The following is a 24,546-nucleotide window of genomic DNA, read 5'->3' as shown; positions in this document are numbered from 1 at the left end:
TCCACAACAGTGAATTCTCCCGTTCTGTCTTCCAAGTCACTTATCTGTTCTTCTGCCTCAGTTATTCTATTGATTCCTTCTAGTGTAGTTTTCATTTTAGTTATTATATTGTTCATCTCTGTTTGTTCCTTAGTTCTTCTAGGTCTTTGTTAAACATTTCTTGCATCTTCTCGATCTTTGCCTCCATCCTTTTTCCAAGGTCCTGGATCATCTTCACTGTCATTATTCTGAATTCTTTCTCTGGAAGGTTACCTATCTCCATTTCATTTAGTTGTTTTTCTTGGGTTTTATCTTGTTCCTTCATCTGGTACATAGCCCTCTGCCTTTTCATCTTGTCTGTCTTACTGTGAATGTGGTTTTTGTTCCACAGGCTGCAAGATTGTAGTTCTTGTTGCTTCAGCTGTCTGCCCTCTGGTGGATGAGGCTATCTAGGATGGTTGATGGGAGGAACTGGTGGTGGGTAGGAGCTGACTGTTGTTCTGGTGGGCGGAGCTCAGTAAAACTTTAATCTACTTTTCTGCTGATGGGTGGGCCTGGGTTCCCTCCCTGTGGGTTGTTTGGCCTGAGGCGACCCAACACTGGAGCCTACCTGGGCTCTTTTGTGGTGCTAATGGCAGGACTCTGGGAGGGCTCATGCCAAGTAGTACTTCCAAAAACTTCTGCTGCCAGTGTCCTTGTCCCCATGGTGAGCCACAGCCACCCCCGCCTCTGCAGGAGACCCTCCAACAGGTAGGTCTGGTTCAGTCTCCCCAGGGTCACTGCTCCTTCCCCTGGGTCCTGATGCACACACTACTTTGTGTGTGCCCTCCAAGAGTGCAGTCTCTGTTTCCCCCAGTCCTGTCGGAAGTCCTGCAATCAAATCCCACTAGACTTCAAAGTCTGATTCTCTAAGAATTCCTCCTCCCATTGCCGGACCCCCAGGTTGGGAAGCCTGATGTGGGGCTCCGAACCTTCACTCCAGTGGGTGGACTTCTGTGGTATAAGTGTTCTCCAGTCTGTGAGTCACCCACCTACCAGTTATGGGATTTGATTTTACTGTGATTACACCCTTCCTACCGTCTCACTGTGGCTTCTCCTTTGTCTTTGGATATGGGGTATCTTTTTTGGTTTGTTCCAGTGTCTTCCTGCTTATGATTGTCCAGTAGCTAGTTGTGATTCTGGTGTCCTTGCAAGAGGGAGTCTGTTTCTTCATTCAACAATGATTGCTTAGTATGTGCTAGAAACTATTCTGAGGCTGGGGAAACAGCAATATACAAAATGCATAAGTCCTTGCCTTGGTGGTACTTAGATTGTAGAATCCAGGGTGTTACTTTTAGTGTTATAATGTATGCCTACTTTATACCTACTTGTAAATCAAAAGATGATTTCAGTGGTGAATCATTCTCTAAAGTGATTGATCAGTCACATTCTTACATATGTGACTTACGAGTTTAGATGACTGCTCAAGGGTTTGTCTTCTTGGGCACTATAGCTGTATTCAGCCCTTGACAGAGGTGAATACTGTGCTTGGTTTCCTAGTCTGCAGCTAATGAGTAACACAGATTAGTTGGAAATGATTCAAATGAAGCTAACAATATAATTTGAAATTTGGGGGGATGTTTTTGAAGGTGGGGAGAATAGTGATAAGTTAAAGGAAGGATTCATCTCAGGAATACTTAAAGAAGTGATCTTCCTTTAGCATAAGAAATTTGCTACAAGATACTAATTTCTACTAATACCTTTAAAAGTTGTCCAGCCTTTAGCCATCTTTGGTTCTGGAGATCTAAAAGTAGGATTTAAATTTTAAAATATTACTGTGGGATGATTTTAAGTATAGTTTCATCAGAATGAATGTGAGCTGAAGGGAAATAAAATATACTCTGAAGGCCACTCCCTAGCCTGTGGCTACAGGATCAGACAATTTAATAGACTTCATCATGAACTAATATTCTTTATGAAGAGACACTGCTTTACCAATTATATGACATATCTATTTCCCAGTTCCTTAATATAAAATTCTGGAAACAAATGAGTTTTTTATCAACATCCAGGCAAACTCTTCCACATAGACTTTGGATATATTTTGGGTCGGGATCCAAAGCCTCTTCCTCCTCCTATGAAGCTGAATAAAGAAATGGTGGAAGGAATGGGGGGCACACAGAGCGAACAGTACCAAGAGTTCCGAAAACAGTGTTACACAGCTTTTCTCCACCTTCGAAGGTAAGTTGATTTGCTTGACGTAGAGAATTTTGGTAAATTGATTTCACAGAGCAAGAAAAATATTTGTTCAAATGTATACATTCTTTAGCATCACTCTTTTTAGAATGACACAGGCAGCAGTATTTTTTAATGTACATTTGATAACTATTTTGTTAAACAGTCTGACATCAAAGGAAAAAGACAGTTTCTTGCTTTCTCACTAATTATTTGACTGCTAAATCCCACCAAGTGGGAAGCTAGTATTACACAAGAATGAAGCATTTAGCTCACTTGGAGTGATTAGTCAAGTAATTTTTATTTTTTAGCACCTTTACTAACCTTAGTTTGGAGCATTCCGAAACAGTTGAAGAATAAACGTTACGTATGATTTTGTCTCTCTTCAGCACCTCATCAGTCATTCTGCTTAAAAAAAATGTTGATTTTTTTCTCTATCCCTTTTTCTCTAAGGCCACTATATCTCTGCTTCCTTCATCCAAATTTACTTAGGACTGGACATCATGTATCATTAGGAAAAAGATAAATTAAAAATCATGTTTGTTAAATTCAGGACATGGCACTGATGGTTAGTCAAAAATAATGGATCATTTTATTCTAACTCCATTTTCAATTTAACTATGCAAAATGAATATTCTTAGTCCACCAGAAAAATCCCAGCTCAGGAGACACCTGTATGCTCTTCCAGGTGAATATGTAACCAGTAGAAGTGAGTTGCCTATGCATGTGGGCCCTGTCTTTTCTGTCTTTGTAACCTCAGTTTATAGACAGTATATGTATGTTGAATAAGAACCTTCAGTATTTGTACGAACAGTTCTGCATCACATCTGGAGTGAGGCCATGTTCCCTGGTGATATTGATACTACTGGTCCCAGGTGAATGGCTGTCTTATATTAATAAGGTTTCATCTTTGCAGTGGCTCAATAGGCCTTCACTGTTAACTCAGTCTCGACCGCAGGTCACAAACTTTAACATACATTTTACAAACAGCTGCATTATTATCCTGTGAGTGGTAGAGTGGCTCAGTTTTACTCTCCAGAAATGCTAAAGGAATAATGAGAAGATGGGTGTCTGGTGATGCAGAAGCACTTTCAGAGATGAAAATTCCACTTTAATACCTAGGATTTTTAATTTAAAATAGAGCCTACAGAAAGCTAGATGAAACTATGGTGATCTCAATGAGGAGGCAGACAAGATGATATGCAATGATAACTAGAGAAATGTCAAAGGTGCCCTATCTTATTGAAAGCAGAAAGAAAGCAATGTGTCTTATAAACTGTCATTGATAATGGATTAGTAGCAATTCAGCAAAATGAGAAAATAGGCAGATTATTAGTATAGAGCCAAAAGTTAACTTTCCTCACTACTAAGAAAAATCATAAAGAGATTAATCTACCTCACTTTATGTTAAGTCTTCATGAAAATTGTTTTACTTTTTTAGTTTCAAAGATTTCACTGTTAAGATTAGCTAGACCCTAATATTTTGATAAACATTTATTTTTTAATGTTGTATTTTAGAATATGGTTCAGTTAGTAAAAATTTCTCTTAGGACATAAGAATTAACCAGATAGCCAAAAATTTGTTTGGAGGTAAGGATATTTGACACGCTTAATTATTAGAGTTTTTAGGTGGGACCAACTGTGTTCTTTTCATGGTGTTTGTTGATTGCTGATCAACAAGAAATCATTGAATAAACTGTGGACCACAAACAGAGCAGTCCCTTTTGAATTAAGTTATGAATGTTACTTGTACAGGTGCCGGAACACACTTTATGGTGTGATTTTCATATAACAAAATACACTGTTATACCAATAATAAATTAGAAAATTTACTTTTTGAATACTCTTATGGCAACTCTCTAGTAATGCTAAAACATTTTAAATATTAAGTGTTCAAGGAAAACATAACTTCTCTTAATCCATGTTTATGCCAAACACCATGATACAAAGAGGGCCTAAACTTTTCAGTAAAAATATTGAAATTTGGAATGCATTTTGCTGTATCAAGCAAAGTTCTTACATTGTCTTAGAGGATGTTTGCCTAGTCTCCAAACAGCAGTGAATCTATTGATCACACTACTTTTCATCATTAATCTCATTGTTTTCCCTTCTAGAAGTAGTACACTTGTTAAATAAATATTTTTATAGGATTCTACTCTGATATTTGTTGCATGCAAAATGGATAGATTGTAGGGGAAACAAGACGTCTGAAATGCTGTTAAGAACCTCACTTGTTGTAGTTAATGCTTTTTATTCTTAGTATTGAAGGTTTTTACTGAAAAATTTAGACCATCTTTGTATACCCAGTGAGTAGCATGGTGGTTGGCATAAACATGGGTATGAGAAAGAGTACATTTTCCTTGAACTCTGTACTTAACCTACTCCTTTTTAAAAATCTAATTTATATCACATCCATCCTTACATCTTTGTCTAGACTTGGTTTTGCCCACTTTGCCCACTCTATCATTTTTTTAAACTTAACCTTATATTTTCTTTTAATAATGGCTTTAAAGATTTCTGGTAACCTTTCTGTTTTTCTGGATAGCATTTGAATGACTAATATATAATTTCTGTTTTGTGTAACTTGTTCTGTCTTAAATGGAAAATGCAGGTTAATGGCAACAGATGTAAAAGATTAACACCGTTAAGGTAGTGACAGGTTATCCACAAAGTAATTGGATGTTTAAGCTTCTTATAGAATATTCCATTTTATATTTATTTACATTGTTTCCCTTTGCCATAATAATAGAAGCATGGGTGGTTATATGTATACCAGCAGATAATGGAGAAAACATTATTTGCCTTTTACAAAAGGAACACACATGCTTTCATAAAGGCAGACATTTTAACATAGATCCTGGCTGACCGTTAAAATCACCTGGGGTTCTTTGTGGGCTAGGGGGGGACCAAAACAGTTCTGAGCCCCATCAGATTTAATTGGTCTGGGATTTGGCCCAGGCATTGGTATTTTCAAAGAAGCTTCCCAAATGAATTTAATGGGCAGCCAGGTATGGGATATACTTTGAAATATCCCTTTCAAAACTGAACCTTGTATTCCTCTCCCTGTGTTACCTTGTGGTAGATTCCTGAGATTCCCCTATGGCAAGGTTGGGACAAACCCTATATAGTCAACAAAACAGAGTATGAATAATTAAGGTTCATTGAAAGAATATTTTTTCGTAACATAATATGTAGCAGTTGGTTGTATCCTACTGACACCAGTCCTTAAAAACATTTCTTTTATTTGGTGTAACCTACTCCTCTATTTTCTTTTTGCCTTACTGGTCACTCCTGCTTCTTTGCTGATACCTTCCCTCTTCTTCCTGACCTCTATATATTAAACTATCTACAAGTTCCATATCAGTATAAAGAGTTCTGGATCTTTTTCCCCTAAACTCTCTCCTTAAGCATTTACATCTAGACTTGTGACTTTAAATAGGATCCAAATGCTGATGATTCCAAACTATTACCACCAGCCCTATTATCTCCTCTGAAATATGTCTAACTGCCTATTTGACATCTCTACTAAGAATGTAGTAGGGATCTCAAACTCAATATGTGTCTAAAATGGAACTCTTGATTCCCTGCCCCAAATCCTGTTCTTCTTTCATTCATTTTTTTTTTTTAATTTTGATAAATAACCATAGTTCCCCATGTAGGCTAAATCCTTGGTGACATTCAGGTCCTCTGTTCTCCACTTCATTGAAGGCATCTTGAAGCAAGTGAGATCCAGTCCATCTCCAAAATATAGCCTGATAATGTCCATATTATTTATTTTCCACCTGGACATCTGTAAAATAGTTTCCCTTCCTCCATTCTTATTCCCCACAAGATAGCCAGTGTGGGCTTTTACAAAATGCATATCTGAGTATGTCACTCTACTCTTTAAACTCATTTATTTCAGTACAGTTAGAATAACATCATACCTCCCTAAGATGACTTTTCTCCCCGCCCCATCAGCCTTTGACCCATTTTGCTGTTTTTTCTTTATTTTTAAAAATCTTTTGTCAGTCAAGTACTCATGAAATTATCTTCTTTGTCAGTTTATTGTGTGAGTCCCCACCCTCCTCCAGAATGTAAGCTTCATGAGTATGTAGAGACCTTGTTTGTTCAGTTCACCACTATACCCATAGTGCCTAGAACAGTGTTTAGTGTGAGTACTCAATAAATATGTGTTGGTTGAATGAATAAAATTATTATGTGGGTAGAAATGGAATAAGCTGTGACATGGTTTTTATCAGTTCCCACAAGGAAATCAGTAACTTTAAAACTATAAGTTCAAGCAGTTTAGCTATTATCATACTTTTTTTAAAAGAGTATAATTGAGTTAGGGCCTAATTTGATTAGAAGATTATATCAAGGTAGAATTTTTTCATTATAGTGCCTGATTTTCATGGGTAATATAAAATTCAAAACTGATGAAATAGGTAATTTGAGGTTCATATGGATAGTCATTTTTGTCTACAAGTTCTATTATCATTACAGTTCAAGTATTAGTTTTTATGTACTTTTTTATATTATGGATAAGTAGATGGCTGGAATAAAGGTTCTGCATAACCTAAAGTCCTGACTTCCATCCGCTTGAGAAGACAATGCAAGGCACTTGTGTTGACACTTCTACCAAGACCAGCTAGAAACCTTCATTGCCTGAAACCAAAGCTTTCTTCACTTACATCCATCCCCAAAGTCAAACCTGGACCTCCTTTTATCACTACAGTGCTGCAGGGCCGCTCAGGGCATAACTGTCCAAGGGGAGAGTGTTCTGGAGCAGGAGGTGGGTTGCACCCAGTGTACACTTAATGATACCTTTCCCCACATGGCTGCACTCCTGGAAATAAGATTTGGAATAGTAACATTCTTTATTCTTGTTTGGAGGAGGATGAAAAGTTTGATGATTGATGAGGATAAACCTTTAGTTCCTACAGGGGCCAGCATACTCCAAAAGGTGAAGTTATTTAGATATCTTGCACATATTTAGTGTAGAAGAGTACAAGCTATTTTCTCCTCCGTTTAGGGTTGCTTGTATCCAGGCCCGTCATTATATTTTCGAAGATGGTGGGATTAGTGTCCCTAGAGGATGTTTATGAATGATTACTGAACTCACACTATTTCCCTTTGACTCATTTACCCATGACATACTGAGGTAGTCTTAAGGTAGCAGATTCTTGTCAGCATTGAGCAAAGACAGATCTTCATTGCTTAGTAATGCTAATTAATGGTATAAAGCAGATTCCCCTTAGATCCCTTCTCAAAAGAATATACTTACTAAAGAGTGAAAAACTGTCATTATTAGATGGTTACTCCAAAAGTGTGTTCCCTAGTGGGGGACCTAGAAATGGCATTATATCAAGACCTTAGAATAAGATATGTTTTCAAGGCTTTCTTTTCATTGAGACAGCTGGTGAATAAGCTCACATTCTATTTTCCATAGGAGTAATAGTAACCATTATAAAGCACTACTTCTAGGAGTGCTCTTAATATGAGAAAGAATGGCAAAATTCTAACACATTGCTATTTATTTTTCTTTCCCACTCTCCTTTAGGTATTCTAATCTTATTTTGAACTTGTTTTCCTTGATGGTGGATGCAAACATTCCAGATATTGCTCTTGAACCAGATAAGACTGTGAAAAAGGTAATTTTTATACATCCTCAGATATCATAGTCTACTTTTCATATGTAAAAAATAACAGGATTTTAACAACCCATTTCCCCTTGTCCCGACCCCTAGACTCTTAAGTAACATGAATTAAGAAAGAGACCTTGTGTATATTTTTTATTTCACATTCCAGAATATGACAGCCTCTCAAGTCCTCTGCAACATGTTTTATCCCCTTGCCTGTTTGTACCCACAGTCACATGAATAGGTCACTACACCAAGAGAGGGAGCTTACTATCACAGCCCTTTCTCTTTGTCCTGAAAGTTTAGCTTCTCTTTAATATTCCTACTGGGATACCTGATTCCTGGTACTCCCAGACTAAGCCTGCTAAGGATCAGAAACAAAATATTGTAATAGTATGGAGAAGCAGAAGCAAACAGCCATTCTTTATCCTTCCCATTCATACCCTTGCTTACAGGGGTTTCTTACTGTGTCAGGAGAATAGAGACCTGCCTTAACTTAACCTGCAAAGAGAAGAATGAAGGAAAGCCATCACGTAGATGAGCAGTTATTCAGAACTATTGTACCCTGAGTTGCAGCAGGAGATGGGAGGAAGGGTAACAGATTTGAAGATTTTTATTCAAATTAATTTCTGACTCTCTGATTCATTGAGAGGGATGTATGTAGTATACTTTATTTATCCAAAGGTAACATAAAATGATCTTAAATATCAGTGTGGTTATTAATACTGAACTTCAAAGTTAGTGTAGTTTTTTAACTTACAGAAGTATAAAATTACTAAAATTATAACAGTCTCATAGATGGAATTGCCCTGGTGGTTGAAATTAATAATTGGCACCAAAATCCCTAAGTTCTGATGTAATTGACTCTTAGCATTATTAGAAAGGTACCTCTGTGGTTTAAACATTGTCTTGGTCCATTTGGGCTGCTGTATATAACAAAATACAAGAGACTGCATGGCTTGTAACAACAGAAATTTATTTCTCATGCTTCTGGAGGCTAGAAGTTCTAGATCAGGGTGCCAGAATGGTCAAGTTAAGGCCCTTTTTGGGTCGAAAACTTGTTGTATCTTCATAGGGTGGAAGGCACTAGGAAGCTCTGTGGGATCTCTTTTATAAGAGCACTAATCCCATTCATGAGGGTTCCACCCTCATGACCTAAACACCTCCCAAAGGGTCCACCTCCTAATACTATCACATTGGGCATTAGTGTTTCAACGTGGATTTGGGGGATACAAAAATATTTACATCATTGCAAACATGAATGAAGCTAATCTCTTTTACCTAATTTTATGAGTCATTGGCAAGCAATGAGAGGGATTTTAATGTAAATATTTTATTGCTTAACCATTTAAGGAAATTATGTTCTTATTAAGATTTCATTTATTATTATCCAGGAAGCACTGTTTCAGCACCCCCTACCCCCAAACAAGGCAATGGACTACTTATCACACTAGGTTTTGGCCTGGGTTATTTTTTGTCAATTTAAGCTCATCCATCAAGAAACATGGTTGATGAACGTTTTCTTAGCTAAAGTTGATGACTGCACCAGATTTCAAATGTTGTTGCCTTTTTTTTTTGCTTTGCTGTTTTCAGGATCTGTTTTTGCTGTTTATTTTAAACCCATCTATCTCTGTCATATGTTCACTCTTGCCTGACTTCACTTGTGTTCAGAAGTCATTTATGAAAGTTCTAACAGTATTTGTCAAACGGAGTCTTCCAGTTTCTTCTGCCAGTTGTTATATAGTTATTGTTCTTTTGTTTCAACTTTTGCTTCTCTTTTAGAGAATCATAATTTTATTGTTTAATTTGTTACCAGCTCTCTTTATGGCATCATCCTTTAATACATGAAGCAATTAATTTATGGGGAAGAAAAGCATGTACCTTAGTCATTTTTCTTGACACTGTTTACTCCCTAGCTGTTTATTCTAGTTTCAATTAAGTGAACCTTGAACAAAAAGTATTTTACCATATTTTTACCCAAAAGGGTATTCCATAAAGATTTATTTGCTTGCTACTGTTTTATCAAGAATGTGAAGTAACCAATTGCAACATAAACTTGACTTTAAAGTCATAATAATATTGGAAAGTGATGCTGCAATAGACTAAAATTTATGTTTCATATTGGTTGGCTTTTTTAAGAAGTAGAAATAGGTTTTAATACTTTGTGAAATAACCCTTGCTGGCATTACTTTGAAGTCTTACTACCTAGAAAATTTTTGCATTGATCTCATGAATGAAAGCCAGCTAAAGAAACAGAGTAGCACATTTGAGGCTGAAGTCTTCAGAGAAGTACATATTATTCAAATTATTTAATCATAACAAAGTTCAACAATATTTTCCTTTTTTCTAACATATTTTAGTACATATATATCAATTTCTTTTTACTTCTTTTTAAACTGTCTACTCATTTTATGGTGCTTCACAGATAATTGCGTTTCCTACAGATTTTGAAGGTTGTAGCAACTCTGTGTTGAGCAAGTCTGTTGGTGCCATTTTTCCAACAACATTTGCTCACTTTGTGTCTCTGTATCACATTTTGGAAATTCTCACGATATTTTAAACAAAGGGTATCTTATCTACCTTTGAAAGGCAGTGCAGAGGCTGAGATTTACAAGTGTGTATCCTTTTGCTTAAAGGCACTCTCCAGATTGTTTTGAGTGCAGCCTTACTAATGAGGTGTGAAAGGAGAGGGTTTGGAGCTGGTAGGGATAGCCAAGAAGTCAGGGGAGAAATTCTGGAAAGGTGAAAGTCACAGAGGTGACTTAGGGGACAATAACAAGTAGCCTAACATAAGTCAGTATATATGAAAACAGATCAACCATTTATATGTTGTTAACCTTCTTTGTTATAAAAGAGAATGTCTTCATATTTGGCAAATAACATTTTCTTTATATGCTAAATACATATCTTCTGTTTGTAATTTAAGTACTTATGTAAGTATGCAAGTTTTGATAAATTGGGTTAAAGTTTTATTTTGATTCTCCTGCCCTACAGTTTTTTGACATTCTTAAAACATAGTTCCAAAATTGTCAGACATGACCTCTCTAAGTAGAAATCAAGGAATATAATGGATTAAACTCTTTAACTGGGACCCAGAAATGGGAGAGAGAGTTGATTGAAAGTATACTTTTAGGTCTCCCTCCACCAAATTGTCCTTCACTTATTATATTAACCTCTCTTTTACCTCCTCTATCCTGAGGCTGAGGGCTGTCAGATCAGCTGGTATACTTCCAGTGCAGTGAAGAGAAAAGAGCACTGAGCAGGGCCATGGGTTGTCATACTGTCTGCCCTTTCTTCTTCCTGGTTTTATAGTAGTTAAACTCTATACTTAAAAGGAAATACTAAATGTGGACCACTTTTTATCCACTTGGAAATCCCATTTTCTCCTAGCCTGCCTTTTCAGAAATATATATGGGTTATTTATAAGAGGAGAAAGGAGTTAGTACAATGGTTAGTGCAGTAGGATGCAATTGTCTGGAAGTGCAAGCCACTTATCATCAGTTAAAGGTCCCTGGATTGGCTTCATAAATTCTGTGTCTCAGTTTCTGCATCTTATAGATGGAGATATTATCTGCCTCAGAGCCATCTGAGAGTTGAGTGAAATACTGCATGTAAAGTACTTTGCACAGTGTTTAGCACAGAGTAGTCATTCAGTAACATTGGCTTTTGTGTTTTAGGGAACTATTCTGATATATATCTCTACTAAGTTTTCTAGTACTTATTGCTATTGAGAATCAACTGTATGTTTTAATATGAAATAATGAAAAAGTCCTCTGTCTTTGGAAATTATAGGCCAGTTGAAGTAGTTCTTTGCAGAAGTACAGGGAACTCCTATAGGAAAGGGGACATTTTAGAAGATCTAGTTTAGTTCATTTTGCCAGCAATTGACATAGTTCCTGTTCTTGTGTAGGCAGAGAAGGTGAGGGAGAATAGTAATATAAGCTTACCTTGCTATATCCATTTCATAAAGTGAAGGAGATTGTTAATAATTATTATGTCACAATTTAAATCTTATAATTCTAGCTTTGAAATGCAAATACTAAAGCACACCTTTGAGTTAAAAGAACAATTTTTGTCTCTTTTTAAATATGCAGGGTCTAACAGAATTATATTTTCTATTCACTTTGTTAATTCTTTTCTGCAGAAATATTTACAACCAACAAAGATAGGGTGATATAAAGAGCATATAGCAAAAAGTAAAGTTCCACATTCAAGAGAATAGTATTCAGAACTCCTTACAGGTTATGAATCATTTCTTTGGCATAGAATAGTTCATTGTAATAATATCTGTATCTGTTTGTTCTTGTCTTTTCGAAATGTGTGTTTTTCTTTATTCAAAAGCTAATAAGACTGTGACCTTGTAGGTTCAGGATAAATTTCGTCTAGACCTGTCTGATGAAGAGGCAGTGCACTACATGCAGAGTCTGATTGATGAAAGTGTCCATGCTCTGTTTGCCGCGGTGGTAGAGCAGATTCACAAGTTCGCCCAGGTAAGTTCTCTGAGGGCAGTGTGTTCATCTCAGCTTCTCTGTGTACTACCCTAGAATCCTCACAGAACCATACCTTTCCCTGCCAATGACATCTTTTCTGTTTTTTTTTGTCAAGCCTTCTTGACATCTCACCAACCTTCCAGTGTGAAAGTGTTCGATGCACTAGTAACATGCACTAAAACATCCCACTGAAATGTTCTTAGTAACTAAATTGTGGAGTGTCAGCATAGTTGTATCTGTCCTTTGTAGTCACTGGTGACTATAAACCCTTCTTGAGAATAATCTTGGGTCTAGCAGAGACCTTGACAAGTGAGACTTGGACACTCGTTGGATTTTGGTAAACTGTGAAGTGCTAGGAAAGGAGGTTAGAAGCTGAGAAAAGCGATGTGTAGCACATACAGACTTTTGTGAAGTGCTAGGAAAGGAGGTTAGAAGCTGAGAAAAGCGATGTGTAGCACATACAGACTTTTGGTTAGCAGACTCTTTCCTATAAATGTTTGAGGGAAGACTTTTTGATGATAAACCTCAGATTTAAAAACTGTTTTAGTTTTAAACTTCATAATGAGGTTGATGCTGGAAGTGATCAGCAAACAGAAAAATTAGGCCACTTTCCTCTCCCACATCCTCTCACTCCTCTCCTTGTAAACTCCTTCCTGACTTTACACATTCAGTTAATAATAATTTTACAAATAACCCAAGCTCAAAGCTTGTCTGTTTTAACTTCTCCCTCACTCAGTATACAGAATGTTACTAAGTCTTGCGAGTTTCTTTAAGCATTTTTTAAATCATCGTTTTCTGTCATTTTCCCATTATAGACATTTTAACCCAGTTGTTTTGCACTTTATGATACCTTGGGTAACTAAAATCCTTCATAACTGTTCTCTCTGTTTTAGTATCTTTTTTTCTTGCAGCATTCTTATCTTTATTATGCTAAATATTTCAATTAGATATATCTTCACAAAATACTGTTTTACACTGGGTTTTGTTTTGTTTTAAATTTAAATGTGAAAAGTGTTTCCCTAGTGCCTAAAAGTGACATCCAATCTCTAGGAACTCAAGGCCTTCCAGACTGCTGTGTTCTAAACTTCTTTCTAAGCTATTTTCCTAATACTCTCTTTCTCTCAATATTTTTATCCTCTTCCATTTCTCTGGCTACTTTGCTGTTCTATTTCTTCAGCCCAGAATATCCATCTTCTTAATAATGAATCATCTGTAAACTCCTGCTTGCTAAAATCCAGTCTGTCCTTCCAAGATCTATTCTTAATGCCACTCTGATTCATCTTCCTCTGAATATTAATAGTACTTTGTACTATTATTATAAGTTGAACTTATATTTTGTTTTCTATTATAGATATTTGGATACTTACCTTATAACTCCTAAAATGCAAACTTCTTAAAGGATGGGATGTATATCAGTGACCCAGAAACACGGTGCCTTTAAACACTTAAGAAATATCTAATGAGCATAAGGGAATTTTTTTTCCTGTAAATGTTAGCTGATACTCTTTCTCTCTCTGAACAAAACATGTTTCTTCTCTCTGAACACCAGTCTGAGTCATATTTTATTATAAGTGCCAACTCAAGGTTTGATTCACATGTCATTAATCATAGTCACTTCTCGAGAGAGTAAACTGTGACTCAGATGGTAAGTAAGTGACTTGTCAGAGCCACCGAGCTAGCTAATGGCAGATCTGGATCAGCATATATAGCACAGCAGAATATTTTAGAGCTGTAAGGGAAAAAGGCCCAGAGATGTATAACGACTTAGCCAACTTCATGTGTCTAACAAGGGACAGAATCAAGGCTTGAACCCAGATCTTTTGACCCCCCCATATCCAACCAATGATAATCTAGATTACTTTGTAGCTTGCCGAACTCGAGTCTTCTTTATCAGAATCCCATATTCTTTTTTATTTTCTACTGAGGTATAGTTGATTTACAATGTTATATAAGTTTCAGGTGTACAACATAGTGATTAACAAGACTCCCATATTGTTTATCCCAAGAAGTTAACCTGAAAATATTCATGCTCTTAAGTTTCTTTAAATATGTCATCTCTGCTCATACTATTGTACAACTAAAACAATATCAACATAAGAGTAACATAAGAGGGCTTCCCTGGTGGCGCAGTGGTTGAGAGTTTGCCTGCCGATGCAGGGGACACGGGTTCGTGCCCTGGTCCGGGAAGATCCCACATGCCGCAGAGTGGCTGGGCCCGTGAGCCATGGCCGCTGAGCCTGCACGTCCGCAACGGGAGAGGCCACAACAGTGAGGGGCCCGCATACTGCAAAAAAAAAGTAACATAAGAATATTAAATTTAATTGGAACTTGCTTAGGCATTGAAGGATACCAGAGATACTAAATGAGGTCTTAATTTCACATAAGTCTTTTCAAATTATAAAATTATAGATGCATACTTGTTTCTTAACTAATCTCTGAGGAAGTTTATTTTCACTTTGAAATTCACATTCCTAAATATTGATACTAATAAATCACATGCACACTCAAATTTTGATGATCAACATCTGTTTTTTGTCACTCATAGCATTTATTATAAGGATGCATTTTGCTAATTGAGTTATGCTAATTTTAGTGTATTCCTGTTAGTCATTATGGATTATAGAACCCAGTTTTTAGAAAATGGAGGTAGACAGATACATGTTAACAAAAGTTCTTTCTACATAAAAGAAGTATTCTTTAAAATGACTAAAAAATTGCCAGATACAACTATTATGTTGAAATGCTGAAAAGGCTTATTTTATTCCATCACGCCAATTGCTAGTAAGGGTAGAGATTAAACATTGCAATATTTGTTGCCTAGCAACACCCACCTATTAGTGGTAGAAATTTTCCACTGAAAAACACTTTTATTTGGGTCATTGTCTTTGAAATTGCATCATCAGAACTCTTCTTCCCAGCAGAAAGGTGGAGGTCACTTAGTTTGGATCACTTCCTGCTCTAAACTACACCTTTCAATGGAAATCTCTCACATTGCAGCCCATTTCTTTCCAGTTTCTGCTTTTTCCTGTCTCTCTTCACTGATTGATGGTAGAAGTCTGGAGAAAGGGGATGTGATTTTCATTAATCTTAATACATATTAAATCTAATTAAATGAATATAGATTAGGGTTAGAAATATATTTTTTTGCACACTAAATGTTAAAAAGTAAGAACAGATTGCATTCAGAAATTTTACCTAAGTCCCAGCTCAGGATACTAAGAACAAAGATCACTGTCATCCATCTGGCAAGGACCCTTCCTTAGCCCCTGGATGTTCAAGGAGGAGGACCACAGGTCCGAGTGGAGGGTCACATGAATGTGCAGTCCCATCTGTGCACCTTTAACTTAAGAGAAGCCAGCTATACACACACACTCTTACACTTGAGGGGGTTAAAAAAACAACAGTGAAAGGAGGAAAACAGTGTGTTCCTTATGCCTGATATTTCCCATGTGTCTAGTAAATGTGTCAGGGACTCCCTCCGAAGTGTTTCAGATCCAACGTTCCTGCCATAACATAACTTCTTAAAATGCTGAATGTCATTCCAATATTGAGGGTTCTCATGTTTTTTTGTACAACATGGCCTCAGTACAAGCCATCTGCCCCATCTGCTGTTCAAACAAAGAAATAGGTTTTTTGCATCAGTGCTGAAGGGAGAGCTTCCTATTTTGGACTCTTTGAGAATTGACTCCAATATGTTGCCTTCTGAAGGGCTTTTCTTGAGTAATTTTGTTTATTTATATTCTGTCTTACCTTTAGGTACTGATCTTAGTTCTTAAACCCAGTGTAGGATGTTTCCACTGTAACTGTTCTACTCTCATCTACTTTAAGAAGGCATGGATGCAAAAGATGCCCTAAGGAGAAGAGACTAGAGCATCATTTCTGATTTTACATTATATGGACCTTATTTTACCATTAGGAATAAAGAAGAGCAATGTAAAATATTTCATTGATCAAAACATAAAGTATTGAATTCTGTGACCAAATAGAAATTATTCAGTTCTAAAACAAAGTGATTTTTAATTTAGTAAATATTTTTCTAAAGAGTCAGATGATTCCCAGATACGTGGCTTAAATAAATAACACCAGTATATCATACAAAACTATTTTTTATCATTTTGTGTCCCAGATCTAGCCCTAATATATTTGAGTTATCCTGTAAGGAATAATAATAACAACAACAAAAGCACAATAGTAGCAATAATAGCAGCCTATTGAACACTTAAATGTGCCAGAAATTATGTAAACTTTTTTCTCTTCAGTACCTCCTTTAATCCTCATACCTGTAGAGTAAATGTATCACTAGGCTTGTTTACAGATGAGAAAGCTGAGGCTTATCTAAGTTAAATAACTTGCCCAAGGTCTCAAGGTGAACAGGTGAAAAAGTCCAGATTCAAACTCAAACCCTGGATTGTAGAAATAGACAGTAGTTTCTAAATAATGTTTTTCTCAATTTACATCTATGTCTTAATTTATTAGGTATGAAAAGATTATGTGGTGAGTGGTGAGTTTTAAAAATAGACTTGTAAATTTAAAAAATGATCTTTTAATTTTCTCTCTTTAATCTTTCATCTGAGCATCAAAAGAAAAAAAATCCATGCAGACAGCCAATAGTGTATGACATAAAAAGGAGTTATTGGGAACAGTTAATCCCTGATAAATATGATAAATATGGGATATCACTTATCTTGTACATTGGCCAAAACCCAGTCTTGAATTTTATCGACTCACATGTTCTCTCTTGTTGCACTGCAGTCAGTACTGCTGCATAACTATGTTAAAACCTGTGATGTTATAAACTATAATATAGGCACTTGGTACATTACAAATGTTTTAAGGTTTTAAGATTAGTTATCGTAATAGCAGCACTCAGCAGAATGCTCCATAACTTTCAGCTAAAATTCCCTACAGTTTATTTTTCATCAGTACAAATTTAATTTCCTTATCTTTTCTAAGGAAAGCTTTCAGACACTTGAATGCACTCCATGCTAAGATTTGCCTGTTCGATTCATTATCAGCTTTAGTAAGTTTATTTGTAATACTAACTATTGTTTTCCCTCCCCTCTGTTATATCGAACTTTTATGTAAGTTCTTCAAATGTGAAGGGAGTGGAATATTTTGGGCTGGCTCTACTACATAGTGTTACTAATTTTTTCCCCCATAGGTACAGACACTTTGAAATATTTATGAAATCTGTTAGAGACCATCTGTTTAGTAGCAGCATTTTTCTCGCATACAAACATATGTATACACAGGTGTGGATACATAGGTGTGGTTTTTCTTTGTTTCCAGGGTATTTAGACTTCCTAGCATGTCAGTGAGGAACTTTCGCAGTTTGCCTTTAATCTGCATTTTCAACTTTCATCATCTTCTACCAGCCTTCTAAAAGAACCTTCTTTGTAACCCTGATGAGCTACCCCATGACACTTCCTATACCCAATATCCCTACTTCCCCAAGTAGTACACCTTTTTCTTTGCCTAGAATGAGTCCCCACCCATTTGTCTAACTTTCAGGTGTGTGCAGGGGAGGGATTGCGGGTAGGGGTAAATAACTGTTTCTTTATATAAGCATTTTGTCTTAAAGTAACTTGGGGTCTCCCACAGAAGCTGAACTGTTCCTGGTACACAGTACCAAATAAATGTATGTGACTTTATGTAAGTGCCAAGGACCATTTGAGAAGTTTATTTTCTCTGATACTACCTTTAAGAAAATACTTAAATAGCTTCTTAAATTACATTCCTTTTATTAGCATTAAAAATAAATCTTACCATATTCTTTCTAGAATTGCCACTTTAAATTATATAGATTAAAATCAGTCAGCATCTTTCACATTTATACACATATACACACATGTGCACATACATACACAAACCCACTTGTCAGCACGGTTCTTTTTCCTTCCCGTTTTCTTTCAGAGTAATAATGAGGTGAAGTTCATAGAAACAAAGTTTTGTGACCCATAAAAAGCATTCTTAATTCCTCCAAGATAAGCCAGCATATATTTGACTGAATCAGAGGGCACATGAGGTGTGGATAACTCACCCCAAAAAAGTGCCCAGAGTTGTTCTTACTGAGAGAGTGGGTGATTGTACATGTTAAAGACAACAACCTTTAACTGTTGCACATTACTTTGAGATAATTGTGAGGGTGCCTAGCACAAAATAGGTGCTAAAAATGTTGATATCTTTTATTTTAACTTGATATTTTAATATTGAACACTATTAATGTATTGGCCCCAAAACAACTCTTGACTGGGCCTTTCTTATTCTTTCAGGACTGCTTCCTTTGATTTTTTTTTTTCCAGACTATTTCTGTACTCTGTATTGTGCATTGGCTGCACTCTGGAATAAATTATACATTTTCACAGTCTCTAAAAATGTCATACCAAGAACTAAGCTCACTACTCAAAATATTAATCATCTGTCACTGCAGAATTCAGTGGAATTTTTGCCTTCCTAGTGCTAGATTTGTCTGCCATGTAATAATGAGATCATCTTGAGCTTACAGTTAGCAAACATTCCCTCTCCCAAATATTTGCTCATATAAACTGATTTTTAAGCAAAGTCTTAGGAATCCTGTACATTGTAGTTAATTTAAATCCTCTTCATGGCATGTAGTAAAGTAATAATTTCACCTTTTTTTTTTTAATAGAAGACTTTTTTAAAAAAAAATTAAGGACTGGAATTACCTGAGGGTATTTTGGTTTTTTTTTTTTCTATTAAAGAATTATATGTCTCCTTCTAAGCAGTTTTTAGAACTATAAACTTGTTTCTCTTTCTTTGTGAACAGTGAAGCTAATTATTTTCTGTTTCTTTGTTTTTAATTTTTGTAGTACTGGCGAAAATGAAATTGTTTTGGCCCATCAAGATGCTTGTCTCTGTAAGGAAACTACTTTAGAAACAACATGTGTATAACGAAGACTTCAGGCTAACGAGCAAGGAAGAGAATATTAGTCTTCAAAATACCATATATCCTAAATGTTACAGGCATCCTAAATGCCTGAATTCTGTTTCCTTGGTTGTCCTTGCCTAAATATGGTCCCGAAGGGTTTGTTCTGATATATTGTATATATTTATTTTCAAATGTACACATTGTTAATAAGCTAAGAAGTAAGAATTTTGTTCCAGAACCACGTACATATTATGAGAGCTCTGAAGGAATTTCATGTTGACGTAGTAAAACATTTTAGTCTTCAAGTTTGAAAGTCCATTTTTTTCTTTATCTCTTCACATCAGATGAGCAGTTATATGAATCTGGACTGTCTTAGTTTTGGTTGGTTGTTTGTCTCTCCCTCCCTTGTTCCCTTTCTCTCTTCTTCCTTCTCCTCTCCCCCTACATTTTTTATTTTTTAATGTTTTGTCCTAACCTATAACACTTAAAGTTTTACACGTTATAGCCTATTCATTTATACGTTGAGAATTGTATATATTTCAAATAAGATAGTCATTTTTTTTTTTTACAAATACTGTACTTTGTTTCTTATTTTTTTTGTGGTTCACATTTCTCTTAGGTTTTAAGTACATAAAGCAGGTTATAAAAATGTAGCTATCTGAATAATTGGCCAAAAGGTAACATGGCAGCAGCTTTTCATATTGAGCCTAAAATATTTTTACATGTAAGCATAAATTGTCTTTCTGCAATAAATTGTTTTTTGTAATGAAAACTTCGTTTTCAAGAGCTTTTAAAAATAGCTCTCCTAGACCTGTTAATGTAATATATCCTTTCTGATTAAAGCAAAATAATTTTTGGTCTTTTAAGACTAGAAGTCCTACTAATCCATCTAGCTTTTTTGCCTCATGGAACTTTAGGGAAAAGGAACAAACACAAACGAAAAGAGCAGCACAGTAATAATCTTTGCAAATTAATGTGTTGCAAGGTCATGTGATTTTGTTTTGGAAGATAAATAATATCTCATTATTTTGGTGCTGAATAAATATTTAATATCAAATGACAGAAAAGATTAAGAAGGTTAAGTTTAGGCAGAGTTTCAGAGAATGTCATTAATTATAATGTTTGTCACCAAATTCATATCTGTGAGTCTGCCTTGTTGGGGTGGGGTTCCCAGCTGGAAAGCAAGCATATAATTAAGAGATATCTTAGAAGCATATGGAATGTGACTTGTATAAAACATACATCAGATTAGAAAAATGGTAAAGATGAAAAGGCCTTTGCAAATTATCGTAAGAGAATAATGACTAACCTAATTGGCAAGCTTCATCCTCTCTCTTGCTTTTTCTTTGCTTCACATATTTCCATCATTTTTTGTTGCCTAGAAGTTTATAACCGATCTGCATTCTTATTCTTTTACTCCTATTTCTATTGGTACCAAAAAGTTCTCAAAATGGCATTGCTGAAAGTGACCACTCCAACTTTCTGAACTCTTTTAATTCTTTATTTGTAGCTTTTTAATTGACACTTAGTGGGTAGTTTTGTTATAGTTACAGAGGTTGGCCCTTTTCTCTAAAGGGCCAAGGTAGTAAGTATCTTCAGCTTTGGAAAGCATATGATCCTGGTCACAACAACTGAACTCTGCTTTATGAGTAAAACAGTCATAGACAACATGTAAACAAATGGCATGGCCAGATTTGACCCTCAGACCATAATCTGCTGACCCCTGTTTGAATTAACTATAGGGCAAACTGGGTCATTTTAATTATCTTTATAAAATCCATAACATTTTGCATAGATAGTAACATGTATATTTATATTACATGCTCTATATTTTTTGGACTAGTATGAAATTGTATAATGGCAAACACTGACAACTAGTAAGGAGGGTTGATCATGAGTAACCTTGTAGTCCATGTAAACTTGGTAGGGATTATGAGGGAGATAGAGCTTTCTAGGAAGGAAGACAGGTATTGACCGAAGATAGATACCGGCTTTGGTTTTGCAAAGTATTTTGGCTCTGGGTGGTGAGCCTACATCAGAAAGAAAAATGATTCATCAGTTTCAATTTCTGTTGCTCACAGCAACCTCTGTGCTCTTACTATTTTCCCCAAATGCCATTGTTTTTATAACGTAGTCTGTATTTTCCTTTACTATCATTGCCATTCAGATTCTTTGGCAAGTTTTAACAGTGTTTCAAGCACAATGCTTGCTTTGAGTTTGAAGAAAGTGTTTGTGAGGACACAGTGCTTTAATTAAAAATTATGAGTGTACTATAGTATTCAGAGTGAGATTTCTGAGTTAGGGAAAGAAAGTGTGGATAGCAGCCACTGTGAGTGGGGCTACCAGAAAAAAGTAAAGTGTGGTTCACATCCCTAAATAAGGGGTTGATACAACCTGATTTTTGTTATTCTCCATATACTAGGGTTGTATGTTCCCCAGCTCATTTGTTTTATAGAGTTTTCAGGTGGGTATATCTTATAATAATAATAGTCAACATTATTTATAAGGGCTTACTATTACATATCAGGATTATGCTAATTGCTTCATATGCATTATATCACTATTCTGTATAGCAGTCCTGATGGAGAATTGTCTCCCCGTTTTCCAGAACTTTAAGGCAAGTGAATCATCTGCCCAACGTAAGGCTGCAAAGTGAGAGCAGAGTTAAGTGTTTTAAGTTGAGTTACTCAGATTCCAGTGATCACAGTCTTGACCATCAAAATCTCCTGGCCTTCATTTCTCACTGAGAGGTAATGGTAGTGACCTCTAGTATGCGCATGTGTAGGTATGTGGTTCATTAGACTTGAATCCCCCCAGACAAAGCCTGTTCCTTATTTATTTATTTTTTTTTTTGTCATGAACAGGATTACCAAAGGTATGGGCAGTAGTCAACAAATTAAACAAATTTCTAAGAAACTGAGTTGTGTCATCATGCCACATGTTCATACTTGCCTTGAAATAGGAAATAAGTCATTCAGTAAAAACATACAGGCAAAATAAATCTTAAACATGCAACTGTTAACCTACAATCACGATGTACATTATATTTTTGCACATAGATCTAACATTGCAATTAAAAAAAAACAGATTGAGACTTAGGAGAATTGGGGGGTTGGGGGTAGGCAGGTAAATTTCAAAAAACAACATGAATTTTCTATAATTAATACAGAAAATACACTGGTTTTCCCAAATGAATAATTTGATATGTTAACACTTCACCATAAAGAATGCATGCCACCTGGATAGGATCCTGGCACAGGAAAAGGACATTAGCTAAAAACTAAATAAATCTAAATAAAGTGTGGACTAGTTCAAAACAAAACAAAACATAGAATTAGTAGCCTCAAAGGCAGGGGACTTCCCTGGTGGTCCATTGGTCCAGTGGTTAAGAATCTGCCTTCCAATGCAGGGGCAGTGTCGGGTTTGATCCCTGCTCAGAGAACTAAGATCCCACATGCTGTGGGGCAACTAAGCCTGCATGCCACAACTAGAGAGACACTTGCAACGAACAGCCCACACACCCCAACAAAGACCCAGCACAGCCACACATATGCAAAAAAAGTATAAGGCAGTTACTTTGTAGAAAACCCCACAGTTTGAGTTTAATTTTCCTCAAGATTTGTTCATTTTTGGTGGGCCAAAAATGCCATGTACTTCTCAAGGCCTCTTATCAGAAAGCACATGATGTGAATTTGTCCCATTCCTGTTCGTAGTTACTTTTATTACTTGGTTAAGATGTGTCTTCCAGCTTTCTTCACTCTGAAGTTAATTTGTATTTGATACTTACAAATTAGTGAGCAATTTATAAGTGTTTTATGGGGAGATACTTTGAAGCTATGCAAATATCTTGTTCTTTACCACACTTGTACCCACCAGTTTTAGCATAGATTGATGATTCTTGCCTGAATCAAGTATTACTATGGTGAAAGCCAAATGGTGATTTTTTTTTAATTCAATTGTTCTTTCTACAGTTGTTAGTGATCTCCTGTTAGGTAGAGCTTTCCTTTCTCCATTATTTATTCATTTATTTATATTAGGATGGACTCTTTTATTTTATTGTACAATGCATTCCTATCATCACTTATTTTGTTGGTAAAATTGCCCCAGGACTGACCTGACTTCAATCTGGTGCATATGTCCCTGACATGACTCGGATGTTCTTGAGCCCTTTCTTCCTTTTTGGCACAAGATGATCCAGGCTCATCTTATGCTTTATGTGCCCCAGCCCTGGAGTAAGCCATTCCTCTAAAGAGTCCTAGTTCTTTTCTGGTTCGATTTTACCAGATAGCTCCCCAAATAAGGTGTCTAACTTTTCTAAAATAGAAGTTATTATAGCATCCCAGTATTGCCATTCTAAAACTCTGGAGTCTAAACAGGGGGGGATGTAGATATAAATAAGCTCAATAGTAGAGTAATCCATATCTGAATGAACCATAGAATTTAGCTGTTTCTTCAATTCTTCTCAGCTTTAGATCATCACCACCACTATCTTCCTTGAGACCATCAGGGCCAGTCATCATGTTCTTTATCTCTGTTTGTTAGCACAAAGAAAACGAGACCTCTGTAGGTCAATGAGAATGGTCTCTCATTCCTGTACAGCTTTGTACAACCCCCATCTCTCAAACCTCTGGAGTTCCTTGGACCATCATCAACAGAATCTATCGGTGTCAAATTTACCTTCCATGTTGTAAAACTAGATACTACACACATTTTTTTTTTTTTCCTGTTCTTTTTAGAAGAAAGATGCAAGTAAAACCAAGCAAGTTAGTTTAAGGAATTCAGTAAAGTCAACTAAAAAAAAATCTCAAAAAGTATATCCATCCTAATGTACACACAGATTTCCAGCCATCAGAGAAAACTAATGATGTGTAGTTAACTTTAATATTGAGTGGTTAGTACAATGGCTAGCTCAAAAAGTGTTTGAAAAATGAGTAAAAGAGTGGTTAATTCCAAATTAACAAGAACATTAATTAGAACTTCCTTCACCAACTTCAGTTTCAATAGGCTAGTTTCTTGATCAAACATTTTATTGTCAATCTAATAAAAAGAGATCTGAGACATTGAGAAAAATAAGGTTTAACATAAACTTAGTATACAAAACTGCAATTCCACTCCTAGGTATCTACCCAAGGTAAATTAAAACATATCCACATAAAGACTTGTATACAATTATTCCTAGCACGATTCATAGTAACTCCAAAGTGGAACAACTCAAATGTCCAGCTGATGAATGGCTAAACAAAATGTGATACATTCATACAATGGGTACTATTCAGCACTAAAAAAGAACTACTTATACTGCAACAATATGCTAAGTGAAAGAAGCCAGACAAAAGACCACATACTGTAAGCT

At 35.9% G+C, this 24,546-nt stretch overlaps 1 protein-coding gene across 1 annotated transcript in view; it reads left to right on the top strand.

The window, feature by feature from the left end:
- PIK3C3 (phosphatidylinositol 3-kinase catalytic subunit type 3) overlaps positions 1-19,506 on the top strand; it is a 153,661-nt gene extending 134,155 nt beyond the window's left edge. Inside the window, exons 22-25 of the mRNA XM_065889387.1 lie at positions 2,031-2,199; positions 7,736-7,826; positions 12,179-12,304; positions 19,135-19,506. Of these exons, the coding sequence (XP_065745459.1) occupies positions 2,031-2,199; positions 7,736-7,826; positions 12,179-12,304; positions 19,135-19,149 (401 nt within the window). The 3' untranslated portion in view covers positions 19,150-19,506. The remainder of the gene's footprint in view (positions 1-2,030; positions 2,200-7,735; positions 7,827-12,178; positions 12,305-19,134) is intronic.
- The last annotated feature ends 5,040 nt before the right edge of the window (positions 19,507-24,546 follow it).

The sequence above is a fragment of the Phocoena phocoena genome, chromosome 13 (genome assembly GCF_963924675.1).
Source record: "Phocoena phocoena chromosome 13, mPhoPho1.1, whole genome shotgun sequence".
Classification (NCBI taxonomy): Eukaryota; Metazoa; Chordata; class Mammalia; order Artiodactyla; family Phocoenidae; genus Phocoena; species Phocoena phocoena.
This window is presented reverse-complemented; position numbering and strand designations above follow the sequence as displayed.